The sequence below is a fragment of the Rana temporaria genome, chromosome 3, assembly GCF_905171775.1.
Source record: "Rana temporaria chromosome 3, aRanTem1.1, whole genome shotgun sequence".
Lineage (NCBI taxonomy): Eukaryota > Metazoa > Chordata > Amphibia > Anura > Ranidae > Rana > Rana temporaria.
In genome coordinates, this window is record NC_053491.1 from 331,522,279 (window position 1) to 331,542,288 (window position 20,010).

At 42.4% G+C, this 20,010-nt stretch overlaps 1 protein-coding gene across 1 annotated transcript in view; it reads right to left on the reverse strand.

Moving 5' to 3' along the window:
• Positions 1-20,010, reverse strand: part of PDGFRB (platelet derived growth factor receptor beta) — a 181,495-nt gene that overhangs the window by 26,386 nt on the left and 135,099 nt on the right. The window contains exons 14-16 of the mRNA XM_040345012.1: positions 11,770-11,874; positions 11,546-11,656; positions 627-780 (exon numbers count right to left, since the gene is read on the reverse strand). Of these exons, the coding sequence (XP_040200946.1) occupies positions 627-780; positions 11,546-11,656; positions 11,770-11,874 (370 nt within the window). The remainder of the gene's footprint in view (positions 1-626; positions 781-11,545; positions 11,657-11,769; positions 11,875-20,010) is intronic.

Consider the following 20,010-nt stretch of genomic DNA (forward strand, 5'->3'; position numbering starts at 1 on the left):
TGACCTACGCCCAGCCCCATTCACGGACGACTTGCGCAAACGACGTAAAACGTGAAAAATTCGACACGGTTCCGACGTCCATACTTAACATTGGCTGCACCATGTTTTTTGTGGTTTATCTTTACGCCTGAAAACGCCTTACGTAAATGGCATACTTTTACTGCGACGGGCAAGCGTACGTTCGGGAATAGGCGTATCTTGCTGATTTACATATTCTAGGCGTAAATCAGCGTACACGCCCCTAGCGGCCAGCGTAAATAGGCAGTTAAGATACAACGGTGTAGGAGACTTACGCCGGCCGTATCTTAGCAACATTTAAGCGTATCTCAGTTTGAGCATACGCTTAAAGTTTTGATGGCGCAGATTCTACTGATAGAATTCTACGGATTCTACTGATACGCCCGTCGTAAGTCTATATGAATCTGGCCATATATGTGTTATTAGCTGAAAAACCTCTACAATGAATTGATTAATGCATTTCTTAAAAAAAAAAACAGAAGCACCTTTGAACTCTATATCTTAGCTTCAATAATCATATGCTTTAATGTGTTGGAATTTGAATTACCTATAAAATATCTAAACTCATATTTGCGTTCACTAGTATGAATGGTGGAAGTAAAGATTACCTTGACGTCCTCTCTCCTGTGGAGGTGTTACTGTAGACATCACTCTCTTTCCTACTTTTGTCAGCATAGTACTGCAAGAAGGTGTGTTTGTTTCTGTGTAAATAATCCACCAGGTCTCCGAATCTGCAGTATTCCGTCACTATGTAGATCGGTCCTGGTAACCCAAGAAATGGTACATTTTATAAATGATATAGTACACAAAAAAAAGGAATCTTTACTGTAAGAGAGGTAAGGATGTGAAATTCCCTTCCACAGGTGGTGGTCTCAGCAGGGAGCATCGATAATTAAAAAAAACTATTAGATAAGTACCTGAACGGCTACAACATACAGGGATATACAAGGTAATACTGACATAAAATCACACACATAGGTTGGACTTGATGAACTTGTGTCTTTTTTCAACCTGGCCTACTATGTAACTATGTATATGGCCCCATTGCCCCAAAAATTACCAAGACTCTTAATAAAAAGTAATATATTTACAAACCTATCCTGCCTGTGGCTAACAACTGAATCTTACTTTCTCAAAGAACTCATCCCTACACAGTTACTACCTTTAGTATTACGTACCACTTCTCTTTACAGTGTAAGCACAAGCAGAGCCCCCCTAACCCTTTTGACTTAAATTATATTGTAACTGTACTGTCTCCTTACTTTGTAAAGGTCTGTAGAAACTCTTTGTGCTATTTAAATCCTGTATAATAATAATAATAATAATAATAATAATAATAAACATAATAATAATAACAATAATAATAATGTGTATGCTGTGCCCATATGTTTTGTTTAGGCATGTGACTTTTTTGTTTTACATGTTTTTACACATTAATGTTTATTTTTATAAATAATATCTTATTCATTTAGTTTTACTAAACCGTTGATGTTATGAAATTATGAAAAAGTTAAACTTAACTGCACAAAGTTTTGTCCAGCCATTCAAAACAAGGGGCACAAATGATTTTTGACTGTCTACCCTGCAATACCTGATACCACCAGCAGAGGTAAATATGTTATTTTATCCATGTAAGTGGGATGAAAAAGCTCTTTCTAATACTAGGGCTACATGCACACGTGCATATGGTTTTATGCTCCAAATATGCTGCTAGAAGTTGACAGAAATAAGGTGCCAGATCCACAAACGAATTACGCCAGCGTATCTATTGATACGCCGCGTAATTTCAAAGTTCCCGCGTCGTATCTTTGTTTTGTATCCACAAAACAAGATACGACGGAATGAGGGATCGATCTGACAGGCGTACGTCTTAGTACGCCGTCGGATCGTAGATGTATATTTACGCTGGCCGCCAGGTGGCGTTTCCGCCGAATTCCACGTCGAGTATGCAAATTAGCTAGATACGGCGATCCATGGAAGGAACGTCCGGCCGGCGTATAGTTACCCCTGCTATATGAGGCGTACTCAATGTTAGGTATGGCCGTCGTTCGCGCGTAAAATTTTGAATTATTTACGTTGTTTGTGTAAGTCGTTCGCGAATAGGGATTTGCATAGAATGACGTCACCGTCGTAAGCATTGGCTTGTTCCGGTTTAATTTCAAGCATGCGCACTGGGATATCCCCACGGACGGCGCATGCGCAGTTAAAAAAAAACGTTGTTTACGCCGGTTTACATAAAAAAAGCCCCCATTACATCGATTTGAATTGCGCGCCCTTACGCAGCCAAAGATACACTATGCCGCCATAACTTAGGGCGCGCATTCTTTGAGGATTCGAAAAAAAAGTAAATTACGGCGGCGTAGTGTATCTTAGATACGATACGCCCAACGGAAATATGCGCCAGGGTACGTGGATCTGGCCCAATGCCTCTAATGTTGCATATTTATTCATACCTGCGTAATCTAGTCACTGTAACACATTTACACGCACATGCACAAGTCTATATGTGTTTAAGAGTGTACAGGCATAAATTAGGCTAAAAAGCTCCTCTCTGAATGCAAGTTTGGGGCATTTTTTATACCCCTGAATGCTACTCTAAAATACACCTGTAAATGACATGTGCATATGCACATTAGATAACCTAGAGCTGTTTTCAGAGGTGCAAAAAAAAAAGCCAGGCGCCCTTAATTAAAGGAACACTAAAGTAAAAAAAATTTTTTGTAAAATAACAAACAAGTTATACTTACCTCCACTGTGCAGCTAGTTTTGCACATAGTGTCCCCGAACCCTGTCTTCTGGGGTCCCTCTGCGGATGTCTCGGCTCCTCCTCGCAAGAGCTTTCCACCTTCATGCGAGCGAGCGAGCATGGTAGAAAGCTTTTGCGGGCGCGCTCCCGTGATACAGCGGTGGGCATAGCCGCCGACTGTATCACTCGGCCCTGCCCCCTGGCGCGCCCCATCATCCGATGTGATTGACAGCAGCGCCAGCCAATGGCTGCGCTGCTATCAATCCGTCCAGTCTAGCCAATCAACGGCCAGGCTGGGAACCAAAGAGGATCACAAGGACGCGCGCGGGACTTTCGAGGGGTGAGGTAAGTAAAACGGGGGTTCGGGGGGCGTTACTGTCGGATATTTTTTCACCTTAATGCATAGGATGCATTAAAGTGAAAAAACATTTACCTTTACAACCCCTTTAAGGCCTCATGCACACTGGATGTTAAAATAACGTTATAAAAATGCCAGTAGCTTTGCAGTGAGTTCTTCAACTTTTTTCAGCTTTTATCAACGTTTGTACAATAGCGGTTTTTAGCGGTTTTCCGCGTCAGCGTTTTTTACATTTTTTTTTCAAGAAAATGTTTATTTTATTTTTTTCAATGGATCAAAAACGTTAAACGCTGGTGAGCGACGTTTTTAAGTGTTTATCGTCGTTTTTCAGCGTTTATTAGCGTTAGAGCGTTTTTACAGCTGAAAAACATCTCTCAGTGTTTTGGGTTTTTTTTACTGCTCAAAAACGCCACTGCTCAAAACTGCTCATAACAGCCTATGTGTGTACGGACACATAGGATAACATGATGGGGAGTTTAAGGACTGTAGAAAAAACGTCTACTGCCAAAAACAGCTGCTGTAAAAACGTGCAGTGTGCATGAGGCCTAAAAGCAGAATTTTTTTCTGCTTGTGTGCCTGAGGCCTTAAAGAAGCCATCAAATCTCCCTCAAAAGGTTAGGTTTTGCTAAGGAAACCTGCCTCCATATAAACTAAGGTAGTCTTACCAGAGATGAATAGATTACTGTAGATGGTAAAGGAAAAAAAACATATGAAATATATATTTTTTTCTAAGAATTATTGAATATTTTTTGATAAATTGTCAGAAGATATCCACAGTACGATACAATGAAAAACCATCTTTAGAACAATGTTGGTAAAACCGAGGAAAAGGCAGAAATCGTTTCAAGACAGACCCATCCAGACTTGTGAACCCGAAGAAACATCACAGCCCCTGGTACTTGGTGTAGTTACAATTTTGCTCAGGGTGTTGAATGTTGCCTTTTGCAGAAATGGTTGCATCAGCCATATATACCTAAGCCCCATATAGATCGATACTAATACAATTAACCCATTATGTTTAGGGCCTTGGTGGAACCAGATGGGTTCTGCATTCCCATACAAGTCTACAGGAAACAAAACCGGCTTGAAGCAGGTTAAGTGCAAGTCAAAAATAGGTCATCTGCTGGATACCTGTATCTGTCAATACATGTTTAACGATATGAGGAGTGACTCAAACTGATGCCACTGACACAAGCCCGAACCCCGTTGATGGAACTTTAGATTTGCATTTAGGAAGCCTAGAAAGGGTTTAAGTAGCCAAAATCTAGACTATTGGCCTTTTTTTTAAGGTGTTTCTACTCATGAAAGGAAATGTTATGCAATTTTGAAGTCAAACAGAATATGCAAAGTGAGTTCCGGTATATTCAAAATTAATCGTAATACAGTCTTGGTGGTAATAGTAGGATACATTTAAATTGAATGGACCAGTAAATCTAAAACATAACTGATTTATTATTTAATACTGTTTATTAAAGTAAATGTAAAGGTTTTATGAGCTTATCAGAACTGTTACTAGAGTTGGAGGCACGTTTTTGAGACATCATATTGTGTAATCTTTTCTGGATATTACTAGTATCAGATTATTATTTCTGGTAATTTCCAAAATGCCTGCTGCGCCAAAATGTATGTTTAGGTAAAGTAAATGCTGCTAAGTTCTAATCCATCTTGATTTAACATTTAGAAAAATAGCTTGTGGTTTATACTGACTGCTGCATTGTTTTTCATTGGAACTTTAGTTACTAAGCACAGTAACTTGTTTTTTCAGCATACTGGCTTTTTTGATGAGTTTCCCCAATTTCAATAGAGAACAGGAAATACACTTTCCCTTTTTTGCATTGTCAAGTTCTTCTTTAGTAGTTTACAGATCTCCACCATTATACCCATTTAGGATCATCCTTGCTGTATATTTACTGGCAGTTAAGCCTCGTACACACTATCAGACATCAAACAAACTTTCCCTTGGATTTTTGTCCGAAGGGAGTTGTCCGGTCACACCCATAGCATACACACGCTCTGACTTTTTCGGCAACAAACACGAACGTAGTGACGTTTCAACGTACTGACGAGAGTTTAAAAGAGGAAGTTCAATTCTCCGGCGTCACCCTTCTGCTCCTGCTAATCGAAAGTTAGTAAAGGTTTCGTCTGTGTGCAAACGCAGTTTTCAGTTTCGTGCAATTTTGTTCGTTTCTGAACGTCCGTTCGTCAAGCAGACATGTTGCGCAATGGGGTTGTGCTAACTTGATCCACCAAAAAAGATAGAAATATGTTTGATTCATATAACCAAAATACACTAATCCAAAGTAAAGACATTTGTTTTTACTCCGTCAGTATCACCAGCAAAGCAGCTTTTAGTATTATCACATTATAAAGAAGAAGAGAATGTGCGCTGCTTTTCTTGATTTCAGAACTTGCCGCGTCACGAATGTGCTCTTTCAAATACGAACGCTAGTTTTACCAGACAGAACGCTTCCGGCTGGTCTTTGCTTCTGAGCATGCGCGTTTGTACTTTGTATAATTGTCCGATTGCTTGCTGTACACACGGTCGGACTAGGCACCATCGGACTCTTGTTGACGTAAAGTTTGTCCGTTTGCAGACCAAACTTTTTGTCCGATGAAACCCGAAAAAGTTTGTCCGATGGAGCGTACACACGGTCGGACTAATTTGAAAACTTGCTTATTTTGAAGTTTGTTGGCAAAAAGTTTGACCGTGTGTATGGGCCTTAACTAACACTGCACATTGATGTTCTAGGAGAGAAGAAACTATATCTCACACAACTTATAAGACAGAAATGGAAAGCTTAAACTAATACCCTGTATACACGGTCGGAATTTCCGTTGGAAAAAGTCTGATGGGCGCTTTTCATCGGATATTTCGAACGTGTGTATGCCCCATCTGACTTTTCCGTCGGAATTTCCGACAGAGTTAGATAGAGAGCAGGTTCTCTATTTTTCTGACGGAATTTCGACTGAGTTTTAACCGGTCAAAATTCCGGCCGTGTGTACACGGTATTAGAGCACTAAAATGGTCAGTCCACCCACAATCAGTATTTTTGTTATAAACTGAGTCTGGTAGGCTAAGACAGTCCCTAGTTTCTTATCTGTACTTGATACAGTGAGATCACTTTGCCATAACGTTAATTCTGAGAGTTTGGGCCGTTTCTGCCTACTTTAGCATGTTCCCGCTTCTCCTATAGCATTCTCTGTTCTATAAATACAATGAAAAAAAAACCACAGGGGGAACTACAAAAGGTGTCCAGACCCTGAAATTCAAGCATAGAGATCTCCACTAATCGAATCCCTGAGTGACATACAAAACTCTTGGGTAGGGATGAGCTTCGTATTCGACTCGAACATCGTATGTTCCATCGTTTGTCGAATTACGAAAGTTTTGGGCCGTTGGCGCCAAATCCGAGTTGCGTTTCATGGCCCATAATTCACTGCGGCATCGCAGTGCATTGCTGGCTGATGATTGGCCAAGCATGCACTATGACCCGCATGCTTGGCCAATCACAGCTTGCAAAAAACGGAGAGCCATAATTGGCCAAAGCCAGGGTGGCTTTGGCCAATTATGGCTCAGGGGGTTTAGTACACGCCCCACACTATAAAAGGCCGCCTGCAGGTCGGCCTTGTGTAGTGTGTTGCGGTGGTTAAAAGAGAGAAGACAGAGAGAGAGAGTCATTTTTAGTAGGTAGATAGAGCAGGCAGGCAGGCAGGCTAGTCAGTTAAAGTTACAGTGTGTAGAGGATATATATGCATCCCAGGTGTTGTATATATATTTATACACTGTATAGTTTAGCTAGATCAGCTCTTCCTAATTTACTGTCAGGCAGGTGATTGTGCTAGCTGCAGTATTCTTACATGGTGTACTGCCTGTGTCCTCTGCAGTGTGCACCATAAAGCTACGTGGTGTGTGTACTGCCTTTGTCCTCTGTAGTTTGCACCTAAAACTACTTGGTGTGTACTGCCCGTGTCCTCTGCAGTTTGCACCTAAAGCTACGTGGTGTGTACTGCCCGTGTCCTCTGCAGTTTGCACCTAAAGCTACGTAGTGTGTGTACTGCCTTTGTCCTCTGCAGTTTGCACCTAAAGCTACTTGGTGTGTACTGCCCGTGTCCTCTGCAGATTGCACCTAAAGCTACGTAGTGTGTACTGCCTGTGTCCTCTGCAGTGTGCACCTAAAGCTACATGGTGTGTGTACTGTCTGGGTCTGTGCTATTTTTCTCAATGATTTTCATCCATATTGCAAGGACCAGACATTACATTAAAGCCGCAAGTAGTTTTAAATTACTTTTTTCTTATAGTAAACTAATTTTGTGCAGGGACAGTTCTAAACACGTGCCACTTCACAGGCATACTATAGACACCCAGCAGGTACTATATTTAAAGGATTTTTTTTTTATTTAAGCATCATTAAAATCACTGCTCCAGAAAAAAAAAAAAACGTTTTTAAAACTTTTTTTACATTGATACATGTTCCCTGGGGCAAGACCTGGGTTCTCAAAGACGTTTTACGACAATTACTTGCATATTAGGCTTTAAAATGAGCACTTTTGAATTTCGAACGTTCGAGTCCGATGTCAATGGGGTTCTAAATGTTTGCGCGAACGGTCGGTCTGTTCGAAGGTTCTGGTGCGAACCGAACGGGGGGGGGGGGTTGTTCGGCTCATCCCTACTCTTGGGTGGTTTAACCCACCAGCATCTACTAGAAAATCCCCTGGACCTTGGGTAGGAAGTCTGATTGACTCGTTGCCTCAGGTATTTCCCTGAGTGAACAATGTTACCACCGCCAGTCCTCTAGATTGTCCATGTGGGACCAGAGAATTAATATGTAAGAATTCTGCTCTTTCACAGTGCATTGCATATCCAAGATAAACTTAAGGGGGGCCGGACTGCGGCCAGTGAGAGTAGAAAATGTCCTAGCACCAGTGGGAGTAGACAATGTTTCAGGCTTGGTGGTTAGTGAGAGTAAATAGTTAGTAGGGAGAAGAATAGTGCCCCATCATTGGTATTAGTTGGAGTAATATTGTCCCATCATTTGTTCCAGTGGGAAGAATAGTGCTCATTATTTTATATCCATGCAAAGATACATTGATACATTGGTGTCAGTGGTAGTTGAGTAGTGCCATATTATTGGTATAAGTGGAAGGAATTGGGCCTCATTATTGGTGTCAGTAGGAGGAATAGTGGCTCATATTATATACTGCTCCAAGAGTAGAATAAAGACAGGCAAATGGCTGCATCCCAAGGGAACAACCCAAGGCTCTGTGTTTATCAGAGGCGAGAAGGAGGCACCTAATTCCTCACGCTTTAGCACCATTTTGGGCAAGCTCAAATCTGCCTTAACCCTCATTCACAAGGAGGGCGGGTTTGAAATCGTGCAAACTTGCACAATTTCAAACCCGCATTTCAGTGCGAGTTTGGAGGCGATTTGAAAGACATCTGTGTGGGTTCATGCACAGATGTCTATTGAAATCGCCCTCGAAGTCACCAAAAGTAGTGCAGGAGCTACTTTTTGGAATCGGTGCGGTGCCGCAAAGTCGACGTTGCACCAATTCTGGTGGTGCCGTTTTGCAGGCAATAGGCTTCGATTTGGCATAATTGGCCCGATGTGAACGGGGGTGCACAGTTCTAGTTTTATGAATTAAAGCTCCTATATAATTTTTCTGGTATGGGAGGCTAAGTAGACTCCTAGGGCCTGATTCTCAAAAGAGATACGCAGACTTAACTGCTGTTCAGCCTGCGTATCCCTGTGCCTAACTTTGGAAACGATTTTCAAAAGGCTTTTTCCAAAGTTAGGCAGAAAATCTGACATGTGTAAGACACTTACACAGTCAGATTTTAGGATGCAGTACCGCATCCGCCACTGGGGGCATTTCTCATTGAAATGCAGCTTTGCGTATGCAAATGAGGACTTAAGCAGATTTTCAAAGCATTTCATCACTGTGATTTCTGCGTAAGTTCCGAATTTGCCTGCGCAAAACTAGGGCTGGTTTTATAATGTGGAAAGTTAGTCACACATTGTAAAGGCCCATTCCAGCGACGGCATTTGGTATGCATTCCCGAGGGAGAACTCCACGGCAATTTTTAAATTCAAAACCGGCATGGGTTCCCCCCCCAGGAGCATACCAGGCCCTTAGGTCTGGTATGGGTTGTAAGGAGACCCCCCCTCCGCCGAAAAATCGACGTAGGGGGTCCCCCTACAATCCATACCAGACCCGTATCCAAAGCACGCTACCCGGCCGGCCAGGAATGGAGTGGGGATGAGCGAGCGTCCCCCCCCCTCCTGAGCCGTGCCAGGCCGCATGCCCTCAACATGGGGGGGTTGGGTGCTCTGGGGCAGGGGGGCGCACTGCGGGCCCCCCCACCCCAGAGCACCCTGTCCCCATGTTGATGAGGACAGGACCTCTTCCCGACAACCCTTGCCGTTGGTTGTCGGGGTCTGCGGGCGGGGTGCTTATCGGAATCTGGGAGTCCCCTCAAATAAGGGGGCCCCCAGATACCGGCCCCCACCCTAAGTGAATGGATATGGGGTACATCGTATCCCTATCCATTCACCTGGAGGCAAAAAGTAAAAGTTAGTAAACACACAACACAAGGCTTTTTAAAATAATTTATTATTCTGCTCCGGATGCCCCCCCTGTCTTCTTTATTAGCTCTATTTCCAGGGGGGCGTCTTCTTCCGCTCTCCGGGGGTCTTCTTCCGCTCTCCGGGGGTCTTCTTCCACTCTCCGGGGGGGTTTCTTCTTCCGCTCTCCGGGGGGGGGGCTTCTCCGCTCTCCGGTGGGCTTCTTCCATCTTCTCCCCTCTTCCGCTGTTGACTCGGCGAACCCCGGTTCTTCTCCAGCTGTCCGGTGCCTTCTTCTTCAGCGCTGGCTGCCTGCTATGTTTGTGTGTTAGCTCAATTAGTAACAGGCAGCCGGCGCGGTCTTCTGTGACGTCAGGGTCTTCTGTTCTTCTCCCCTCTTCCGATGTTGCCTCGTCGCCTCTTGTCGCTGTAATGATGGAAGCGCGCCTTGCATCCCATTTATATAGGCATCACCGTCCCATCATGCTCCGGTAGGTACCCACGTGGTGGGTGCACGTGGGTACCTGCCGGAGGGGGGGGGGCGCTCGCTCGTCCCCACTCCCTTCCTGACCGGCCGGGTAGCGTGCTTTGGATACGGGTCTGGTATGGATTGTAGGGGGACCCCCTACGTCAATTTTTTGGCGTGGGGGGGTCTCCTTACAACCCATACCAGACCTAAGGGCCTGGTATGCTCCTGGGGGGGGAACCCATGCCGGTTTTTTCTTTGAAAATTGGCATGGAGTTCTCCCTCTCAGGAATGCATGCTGAGCGACGCTGTAATTTTTTTTAATAATTATTTGTTTTCCCGGCGCGTCTTTTTTTTTTCACCCGTCGCAACTTTAGTGTCCCGTCGAAATTCTCAAAGCCGCCCGGCGTTAATTACGTTCGCGCGCTGCACGTCGGGAAAATGACGTCATACGCATGCGCAGTACGGCCGGCGCGGGAGCGCGCCTCATTTAAATTTTAAACGCCCCCAGGAGAGGAGGACCGCCTTACGACGGCGGCACTTAAGTTACACGGCCTGAAATTTCTACGTAAGTGCTTTGACGATCGGGCACTTAGGTAGAAATTTTAAGTCAGTGTAACTTAACTGCTGAAATTTAAGTTACGCAGGATTTTTGAGAATTTGGCCCCTACTTCCTCTCTTGCTGCTTTTCCTAATAGTAAATTGATTAGTTGTGAAATTTGAGTCTTCTGAGCAGTCATCTGGGCCAATGCAGAAGCCTAAAGATTATACATCTTTGCGCAGCCATCAGCAAACCACATCCTCTGAAATGTTAGCTTTGAGCAGACTGACCCTTTAAACAGATATCAGCATGCAACAGTCTTTGTGCTAGCTTCATCTGTAGATGCTATGAGTTACAACATATCTGGGTTACTTGCTTAAAAGACCTTCTGTAAGCCCTGGAGTGTACAAAAGTCATATATATATATATATATATATATATATATATATATATATATATATATATATATATATATATATATATATATATATATATATATATATATATATATATATATATATATATATATATATATATATATATATATATATATATATATATATATATATATATATATATATATATATATATATATATATATATATATATATATATATATATATATTTTTTAATTAATTAATTTTTTCTTTTTTTGCCTTCTTCTGGCTACGTAACTATATATAAAACAGCTTTTAGTCTGTTGACTATGTGATTTCTGTAATGCTTATTACACCCATTATCTTTTGTTATACGTTGTGATTTTATTGTATGCAATTGTATTTATATTTTAATAATTCAATAAAATATTTGAAACTAAAAAGTCACATATAAGCAGTAAAACATTATAAATTACCTCCTTTTGTACATGCAGCTAACAAGTTGACGATATTTATGTGTGGACCTAGATGACTCATGATCTTCAGCTCAGACATAAGAGCCTGCTTCTCACTGCTCCTGGCAGTGGCTGTGAAAACACATCAATAGTATATGTGTAAATAGAATTCATATTGTAAGAATATTCAGACATAACAGATTTTATGTTTTGATTTTAGGATTACTGATAGAAACACAACTCACATTTTAGCATCTTCACAGCTACTTTTGTGGTGGACTGAGCGTGGCCTAATCCATGAGCTGTAGCTTCAACAACTCTACCAAATGCACCAGAGCCAAGGGTTCGACCTGTAAAGCAAAATAAATAATGCTTTCTCAATGGATTTTTTTCAGTGACGTAGAAGTGCGCACAGGATTGATTTAGTGGAACTGAGATCCTCAGGTTGGGAGGGGGTAGAGGCACATGTAGAAGGAGTATTCCGGTTTTCTATATGAGGAATAATAGGGGTTTAAAGTGGTTGTAAACCTGTGACATGAAATCTGAACAAAGCGTATACCTCTTTATTGTGCACTTGTCTCAATCCAGAGCACTAAGTGCCATTTTCGTCTGCTGTTTCCTTCCCCTGCTATCTGCATGAGTCACTTCTGACAAGCAACATTTAGGGGTAGGAACAGGGGTATAGTGCAAACAATGATTGTTATTTATGTAAGAGAGCCAAAGATGCTGAACCCAGAGGGAGAGCAGATGTAGATGTCGGTACCAGTGAGAGAGTTCATGGATATTGGGGATAAAGAGTATTGTGGGCTTTAGGGTTAAGCCTCGAACACATGACCGTTTTTCCTGGCAGGAAAACTGCCAGGAGAGCTTTTGGCTGGGAATTCAGCCCGTGTGTATGCTCCCTAGCAGTTTTCCCAACGAAAAAAAATAGAGAACCTACTCTCTATCTGCCCGTCGGGATTCCCGGCAGAGTGTTTCCTGCCGAGAAAACCGGTCATCTGTATGCTTACCCAAAGGGGAAATAAACCACGCATGCTCGATAACAATTTGTCGCATGCGCGGTAGCATAGAACGTAATTTAGCCTGCTCGTCGCCGTCTTTGACGTCAACGCGTTCTTGCCATTCAAAAGAATGGCGGGTCTTTTGTGTGGCCCTGTGTATACATGGCTTTTCAAGGCAAGCTTGGCAGGAATCCCGTCGGGAAAACTGACGGTTTTCAAACAGACGGGACTCCTGGCAGTGTGTACAGGGCTTTAGGGTTAAACCTCTGTCGGCTTTTATTCATATGTGCCTCATTGGGGGAATTACTGTCACATAGACACAACAAGAAGTAAAAGGAGATCTCTCCTATTGGACAGTTGTAGCCAGAACAGAATTCCCATCTATTCCTGTTTTGGTGACAACTGAATTGTTGGAATTTTCTCTCACTTTCAGGCCTCACTTTTCGGTTCTCTGCAGCAGCTGAAAGCCAGTTTCTCCCGTTCCTGCTGGCTTTCAGATGCTGAGGGTAGAGACACAGGGCATGGTTCCTATAATTGATTCCTTGACAGCAATCCCCCTCCCGGTTCTGCCTGCTTCTGATCCCCCCATGTGCCCCCTGTCACTGTGACCCCCCCTCCGCAGCTACAGGCTTCCCTGTCCTGTACAAAAATAACAAACTATAAAAAAATTATAATTAAATATTGTAATAAATAATTTTTAAAAATGATAAAATTAAATAATTGCAAAATGTTCAACATTGAATTTTTTTTTATAAAATGTAAAAAACTATTGAAACAAGCTAATTCACAAAGGTTCTCTGTTATGTTTGTGTCCACTAATAATAATTTTAGTGTCATTTTAGTGAAAATATTGTCTTGATATTATGGGGGGGGGGGGGGGGGGGTGGGATTTCTAACAGCAGCCCTGCCTTCTCCACCCTGTCCAAAACTATGAAAATATGTTTTGATTTGACATACACTATAGCCAAACTTTGTTTTAAATATTCATTCTTCACAAACCTAGAATAGGAGAGTAGCAGGGGGCAATATTTTGTACTAAAAGGTGTCTCTTTCTCAACCTTTGGAATATTAGAAAGGCTCTTATGTTTTTAATTTTAATTTGTTTTTTTATTTGAATAAATGTATACAAATAAATGTACTTTTTATGGAAAAAGTGTGGTATTGGTGATTTAGGGGATTGTATATAAATTAGCAATACATAATATGCAGGAAGTCCTATTTGAATTCATTTGAATCACACTACTCGTTGGCAAACTCACTATTAACCACTTGGGGGCACTCTTTGCCTATGCACTGTTTCACAGTCTAATTTGCAGCACATTTCAATAATGATTCCTACAGTTTCGTTTTACTATTGCCATCTAACTGCGAACAAGCAATTTGCATTCCCATTAGATAGCTATATGCTGTCTCTTTTTCCAATGGTAATAAAGCATAACGAGCAGCCGGCAATAAAAACACTAATAAGTCAGTACAGCTTTTAGTAAACTTGTTCTGGAATGTGTGAAGAGAGGTGATGACAAGTGTGTTATTATTATTATAGACCAATATGGAGAGTACGAACAATGTAACAATAAAAGTGGAAATAGTGGGACTGCGTCATGCAGTACTGGTTGCTAGGTGATCGTGGCCGGTCTAAAATTCTGACTTTTGAGGCATAAAATATAGAAAAAAAAATGACACTTGTAGTATTGGTAAGGACACTGGGTTGACAGTTATCACAGATTTGACCAGATTCATATATCTAAGACAGAGTGAGATGCAAGCCAATGAAACACAATATGAGCTATGACATAAAACGGAACTTCACTCAAAAATGTGCGACATAATAATAAATGGTCCATTAACCACTTCCATACAGGGCACGTATACACCTTCCCGCCCAAGCCAATTTTCAGCTTTCAGCACTGTCGCACTTTGAATGGCAATTGCGCGGTCGTGCTACACTGTACCCAAACAAAATTGGCGTCCTTTTTTTCCCACAAATAGAGCTTTCTTTTGGTGGTATTTGATCACATACGTTTTTATTTTTTTCTGTTAAATTTTTTGTAAATAAGTAAGTTTTCTCTTTCAATTACGGGCACTGATATGGCGGCACTGATGGGCACCGATGAGATGGCACTGATGGACATTAATGAGGTAGTACTGAGGTGGCACAGATGAGGTGGCACTGATTGGCGGCGCTTGTATGCGGCACTGATGGGCACACATAGGCGGCACTGATGGGCACACATAGGTGGCACTGATGGGCACACATAGGCGGCACTTATGGGCACACACAGGCGGCACTGATGGGCACACACAGGCGGCACTGGGCACTCATAGGCGGCACAGATGGGCACTCATGGGCGGCACTTATGGGTGGCACTGATGGCTACGTATGGGTGGCACAGATGGGCACTGATAGGTGGGCACTGGGCATGGATGGGCACTGTGGGGTGGCACTGATGGACACTGTAGGGTGGCACTGATGGACACTGGGGCGGCACTGATTAACCTATGTTGCCAGTCAGTGCCCATTTGTGGGCACTGATTGGCATCATTTTTTTTTTAATGCTTTTTTTTTTTTACAGCCTGTTTTTTTATTTTTTAGCCTTTTTTTTTATCTGCCCTTTTTTTTTTTTTTTACAGCCTTTTTATTTATTTTTTTTAGCCTGTTTTTTTTTTATCTGCCCTTCCCTGGTGGTCCAGGGTGGGCTTCCCTGGTGGTCCATGTGGCGATCCGAGGGGGGGCTGCGCTGATAAACAATCAGCGCGAACCCCCCCTGTCAAGAGAGCAGCCGTTCGGCTCTCCTCTACTCGAGACGCGAGTGAGGAAGAGCCGTCAATGGCTCTTCCTGTTTACATCGTGATCAGCCGTGATTCGACACGGCTGATCACGTGGTAAAGAGTCTCCGTGAGAGACTCTTTACCGAGATCGGTGTTGCGGGGTGTCAGACTGACACCCCGCAACAACGATCGCCGAGATGCGCGCCCCCGGGGGCGCGCAGCGGCTCAGAATTCTGAGGACGTCATATGACGTCCGGTCAGGATTCTACAACCACTTTGCCGCCGTCAATTTGTCATTGGCGGGCGGCAAGTGGTTAAAAAGATAGAATAAAATAAAAAATAAATAATATTTCAGCTTTCTTTCTCACAGTAATTATTTTCTTCCACAAGATTTTCTCAGTCTGCAGGATCAATCAGCCCACTTACTCTGAGCCCAGGTCGCCCTGGACCTGTCCCAGCCTGGACAGTGAAAGGAAAAGCAGCACTGTGATGAGCTTATCTCTCTGTCACTCTTCTATATCCTCCTATCACTACATGAAAACTGATTGGCTGCTTGTGTTGCTTCAACCTTTCACACCTAAGCTCAGGTACAAGTACTACAAGAGGATGACACAAGGTCTAATTTAGGTACTTACACTGCTTGTATTTAAACATACTGTACATGTACAGAGAATATAGAAACAAATTGAGTTGCTTTGCAGCCTGAAATGAACACAAACACAGTTTTTGTTTTATCCAGCTATATTTAGTCAGTGCAACATGTCAGAAAAACAAAACAAAAACAGAACCACTGAGTTGGAAAAAGGGTCACCCCCTTTTGTCAGTATTTTGTTGGACCACCTTTTGCTTTAATTACAGCCTTTAGTTTGTTGGGATTTGTCTCTACTAACGTTTCACATCTAGATTTTGCAATATTTGCCCACTCTTCTTTGCAGAATGGCTCAAGTTCAGTTAAATTTGATGGTGACTGTTTGTGGACTGTGGTATATGTGGGGATGGGTGCGCTAATAGGTTAATACTCTATACATATAATTGGTACTACTATCATATATGTTAGATAAAGTGCATAAATACAACAACACCTATGAAAAATAAAAATAGTGATACAAGTGCTCCAGTACGAAAAGTCTGCTATGGCAGTAGTCCTACTGACATTGCAACAATAACATGTGCTGGGCCACACAAGATAAAGTCTTATAATAGTTTAAAGTGCAATTGTGCGTGAGTGATTCTTTAAACAAAGTCCATAAACAATCCTGGATGATTGGAGTCAGATGTGTACTCAGGAAAATCACAGTGTTGTTCCACCTTCACCAGTTATACTGATCTACACCCAAAGTGAATATTTTTAGATGGTTCCTTACCAGATGGTAATTTTCTTTATTTTGATACCAAAAAGGGAGTCATTTAACGCTTATACAGGTAAACCTGTGTAATCGGATGCGTCCTGACACATAGACGTCTGGCAGTCATATGGATTCCAGCATGTGCATGAAAAAATAGAAAAAAATAGAATGATGCCAACATAGTGTAACTTGTTTATTTAAAAAGGAATAATACAAAATAAATGCTTCCTGAAGACGTTCACAACGAAACGTACGTCGAGGTGGTACTCATCCACGCACGTAATTTCGTCACTTCCTGTCCTGCTGGTTTTGACTGCCAACGAGGTGGAGCGCACGCCCGGGACATATGTCCAGCGCCCAGGATTTGCGATCCTAAACAACTCACGCGATCAAGCCTCAGTCCCGGGTTTGGGGCACACCTAACAGTAAGCGGCCGTTTGGCTCTTCTTTTGTATTATTCCCTTTTAAATAAACAAGTTACACTATGTTGGCATCATTCTATTTTTTCATGCACATTCTAGAATCCATATGACTGCCAGACGTCTGTGTCAGGACGCATTCGATTACACAGGTTTACCTGTATAAGCGTTAAATGACTCCTTTTTTGGTATCAAAATAAGGAGCATTACCATCTGGTAAGGAACCATCTAAAAATATTCACTTTGGGTGTATATCAGTATAACTGGTGAAGGTGGAACAACACTGTGATTTTCCTGAGCACACATCTGACTCCAATCATCCAGAATTGTTTATGGACTTTGTTTAAAGAATCACTCACGCACTATTGCACTTTAAACTATTATAAGACTTTATTTAGTGTGGCCCAGCACATGTTATTGTTGCAGTGTCAGTAGGACTACTGCCATAGCAGACTTTTTGTGCTGGAGCACTTGTATCACTATTTTTATTTTTCATAGGTGTTGTTGTATTTATGCACTTTATCTAACATATATGATAGTAGTACCAATTATATGTATAGAGTATTAACCTATTAGCGCACCCATCCCCACATATACCACTGTTTATAATCACCTGATTATTTTTGGGTAGCAGCTGCAGTTCATTATTAATTTATTTTAATTTATTTTGGCGCGAGATATAATTTTTACAAACTGTTTGTGGACTGTAGTCTTCAAATCATTCCACAGACTTTCAATGGGGTTTAAGTCTGGGTTCTGAGGGCAGCAGATTTGCCCCAAGAATTTTGTGGTATGTTGCCCCATCCATTTTCCTTCTATAGTTGAATAACTTCCCTAGTCCCTGCTGCAAACACCCCTATAACAGGATATCACCACCTTCCTACTTTACAGAATACTCTATTAATCCCAATTTCCCTTTGGGATTAATAAAGTATTCTGTATAAAGTATACTGTAAAGTATTCTGTACTATAGGAATGGTGTTATTTGGATGTGAGCTGATTTCTACCAGACATATTGTATGGTGTTGAAGCCACATAAATAAATGTATGTCTCATCTGGCCATAACACCTTTTTCTAGGTGGCCTCAGAATCTTCCAGGTGCGCTTTGGCAAAGCTCATTAATGACTGCATGTGGCCCTTCTTGAGTGTTTTTTCTCTTGCAACCATCCCATACAAGCCACATTTGTGGATCATTTGTGATATTGTTGTCACATGGACACAATGACCACTCTTTGTCATAAATTCCTGCAACTGCTTCAGAGTTGCTGTAGGCCTTTTGGTAACCTCTCTGACCAGTTTCCTAATCCAGGGAGGGTCTGTGTTGTACCAAATACCTTCCACTTCTTAATAATAGACTTTGCTGTGCTTCTGGGCATTGATAAAGCCTATCTCTTGGCTTGTGCCTGTCCACAACTGTATCCCGAAGATCTTATGACAGTGCCTTGCCACCCATAGTTGATTGCTTCAGTTGCACTACCAGGGACTAAAATGCTCCAGGAAAGCTTGGAAAGCTCTTTTCATGCTGAACTAATCAAAATGACCACAGCTAATTACAGTTGAAAGTCAAATGGCTTTGTGTGCCATTGAGAAAGTGGTTAGCTACGCCTGATTGAGTTTACAAGTAATTTCTAGGAGGGGGGTGATGCTTTTTCCAACTCTGATTCTGTTTTCTTATTTTTTTTTTCACAAGTTGGTGTTTTACCTGGATGTTATAATTTGCACTGAGTAAAAAAAAAAACAGCTGGATAAAACAAAAAATGTGCCTGTCTTCATTTCAGTCTGCAAAGCAACAAAATTAGACTATTTTAAGGGGAGGGGGTGATACTTTTCTAGACTAACTGTAATTATATAACAATGTTAACAGAGCTGCGTTAATCTGTTCCTCTTAGGCCCCGTACACACGACCAGTTTCCTCGGCAGAATTCAGCTTCCGACCGAGTTTCTGGCTGAATTCTGCCGAGAAACCCGGCCGTGTGTACACTTTCGGCCGAGGAAGCCGACGAGGACCTCGGCGAGGAAATAGAGAACATGTTCTCTATTTCCTCGTTGTTCTATGGGAGAACTCGGCCCGCCGAGGTCCTCGGCGGCTCCAGGACTGAACTGGCCGAGGAACTCGATGTGTTTGGCACGTCGAGTTCCTCGGCCGTGTGTACGAGGCCTGATATGTGGTTCAGCATTAAAGGCAGCCTGCCGTAATTTAGATATTGAAGCTGTTACTGACAATTTATTTTAACAGCTTAGCATTTTCTAAAGGAGGTAAATAATGGTAAGCCTCGTACACACGACCAGGTTTCCCATTGGCAAAACTGCCATGACAGCTTCTGGCCGGTGAAAACTGGCTGTGTGTATGCTCCATGGCAGTTTTCCCGACAGGAAAACCGGCAGGAAAAATTAGAACATGTTCTCTTTTTTCCTGCAGCGATTCCCGGTGGTCTTTTTCCTGGCAGTTTCCCTATGGGAAACACTGCAGTGGAGCTTACACACGGCCGGGAATCCCGATCAAAGCTCTCACCGCAGTTTTCCCGACGGGAAAACCTCTGGTGTGTACAGGGGGAAAGTTACCGAGCAGGTTCTCGGTTTTCCCCCCCGGGATTCCAGGCAGACTTTTTACTGCCGGGAATCCCGGTCGTTGGCACGGGGCTTAAGCCTTGTATTTTTCTGTGACAGATTATTTCAAAATAGTCAAGTCCACATTACAGCCAGGCAACCAGTCTTTTCAAGTGGAAGCAAAGGCAGTCTCCTTGTTTCTCATAATAAGCTTCCTTTAAGAGGGGGAAAAAAAAACACAGCTAATGCCGCGTACACACGATCGGTTAAACCGATGAGAATGGTCTGATGGACCGTTTTCATCGGTCCAAACTGATCGTGTGTGGGCGCCATTGGTTATTTAACCATGGGTTAAAAAAAAGCCAACTTGTTTTAAATTTAACCGATGGATTCCTAACCGATT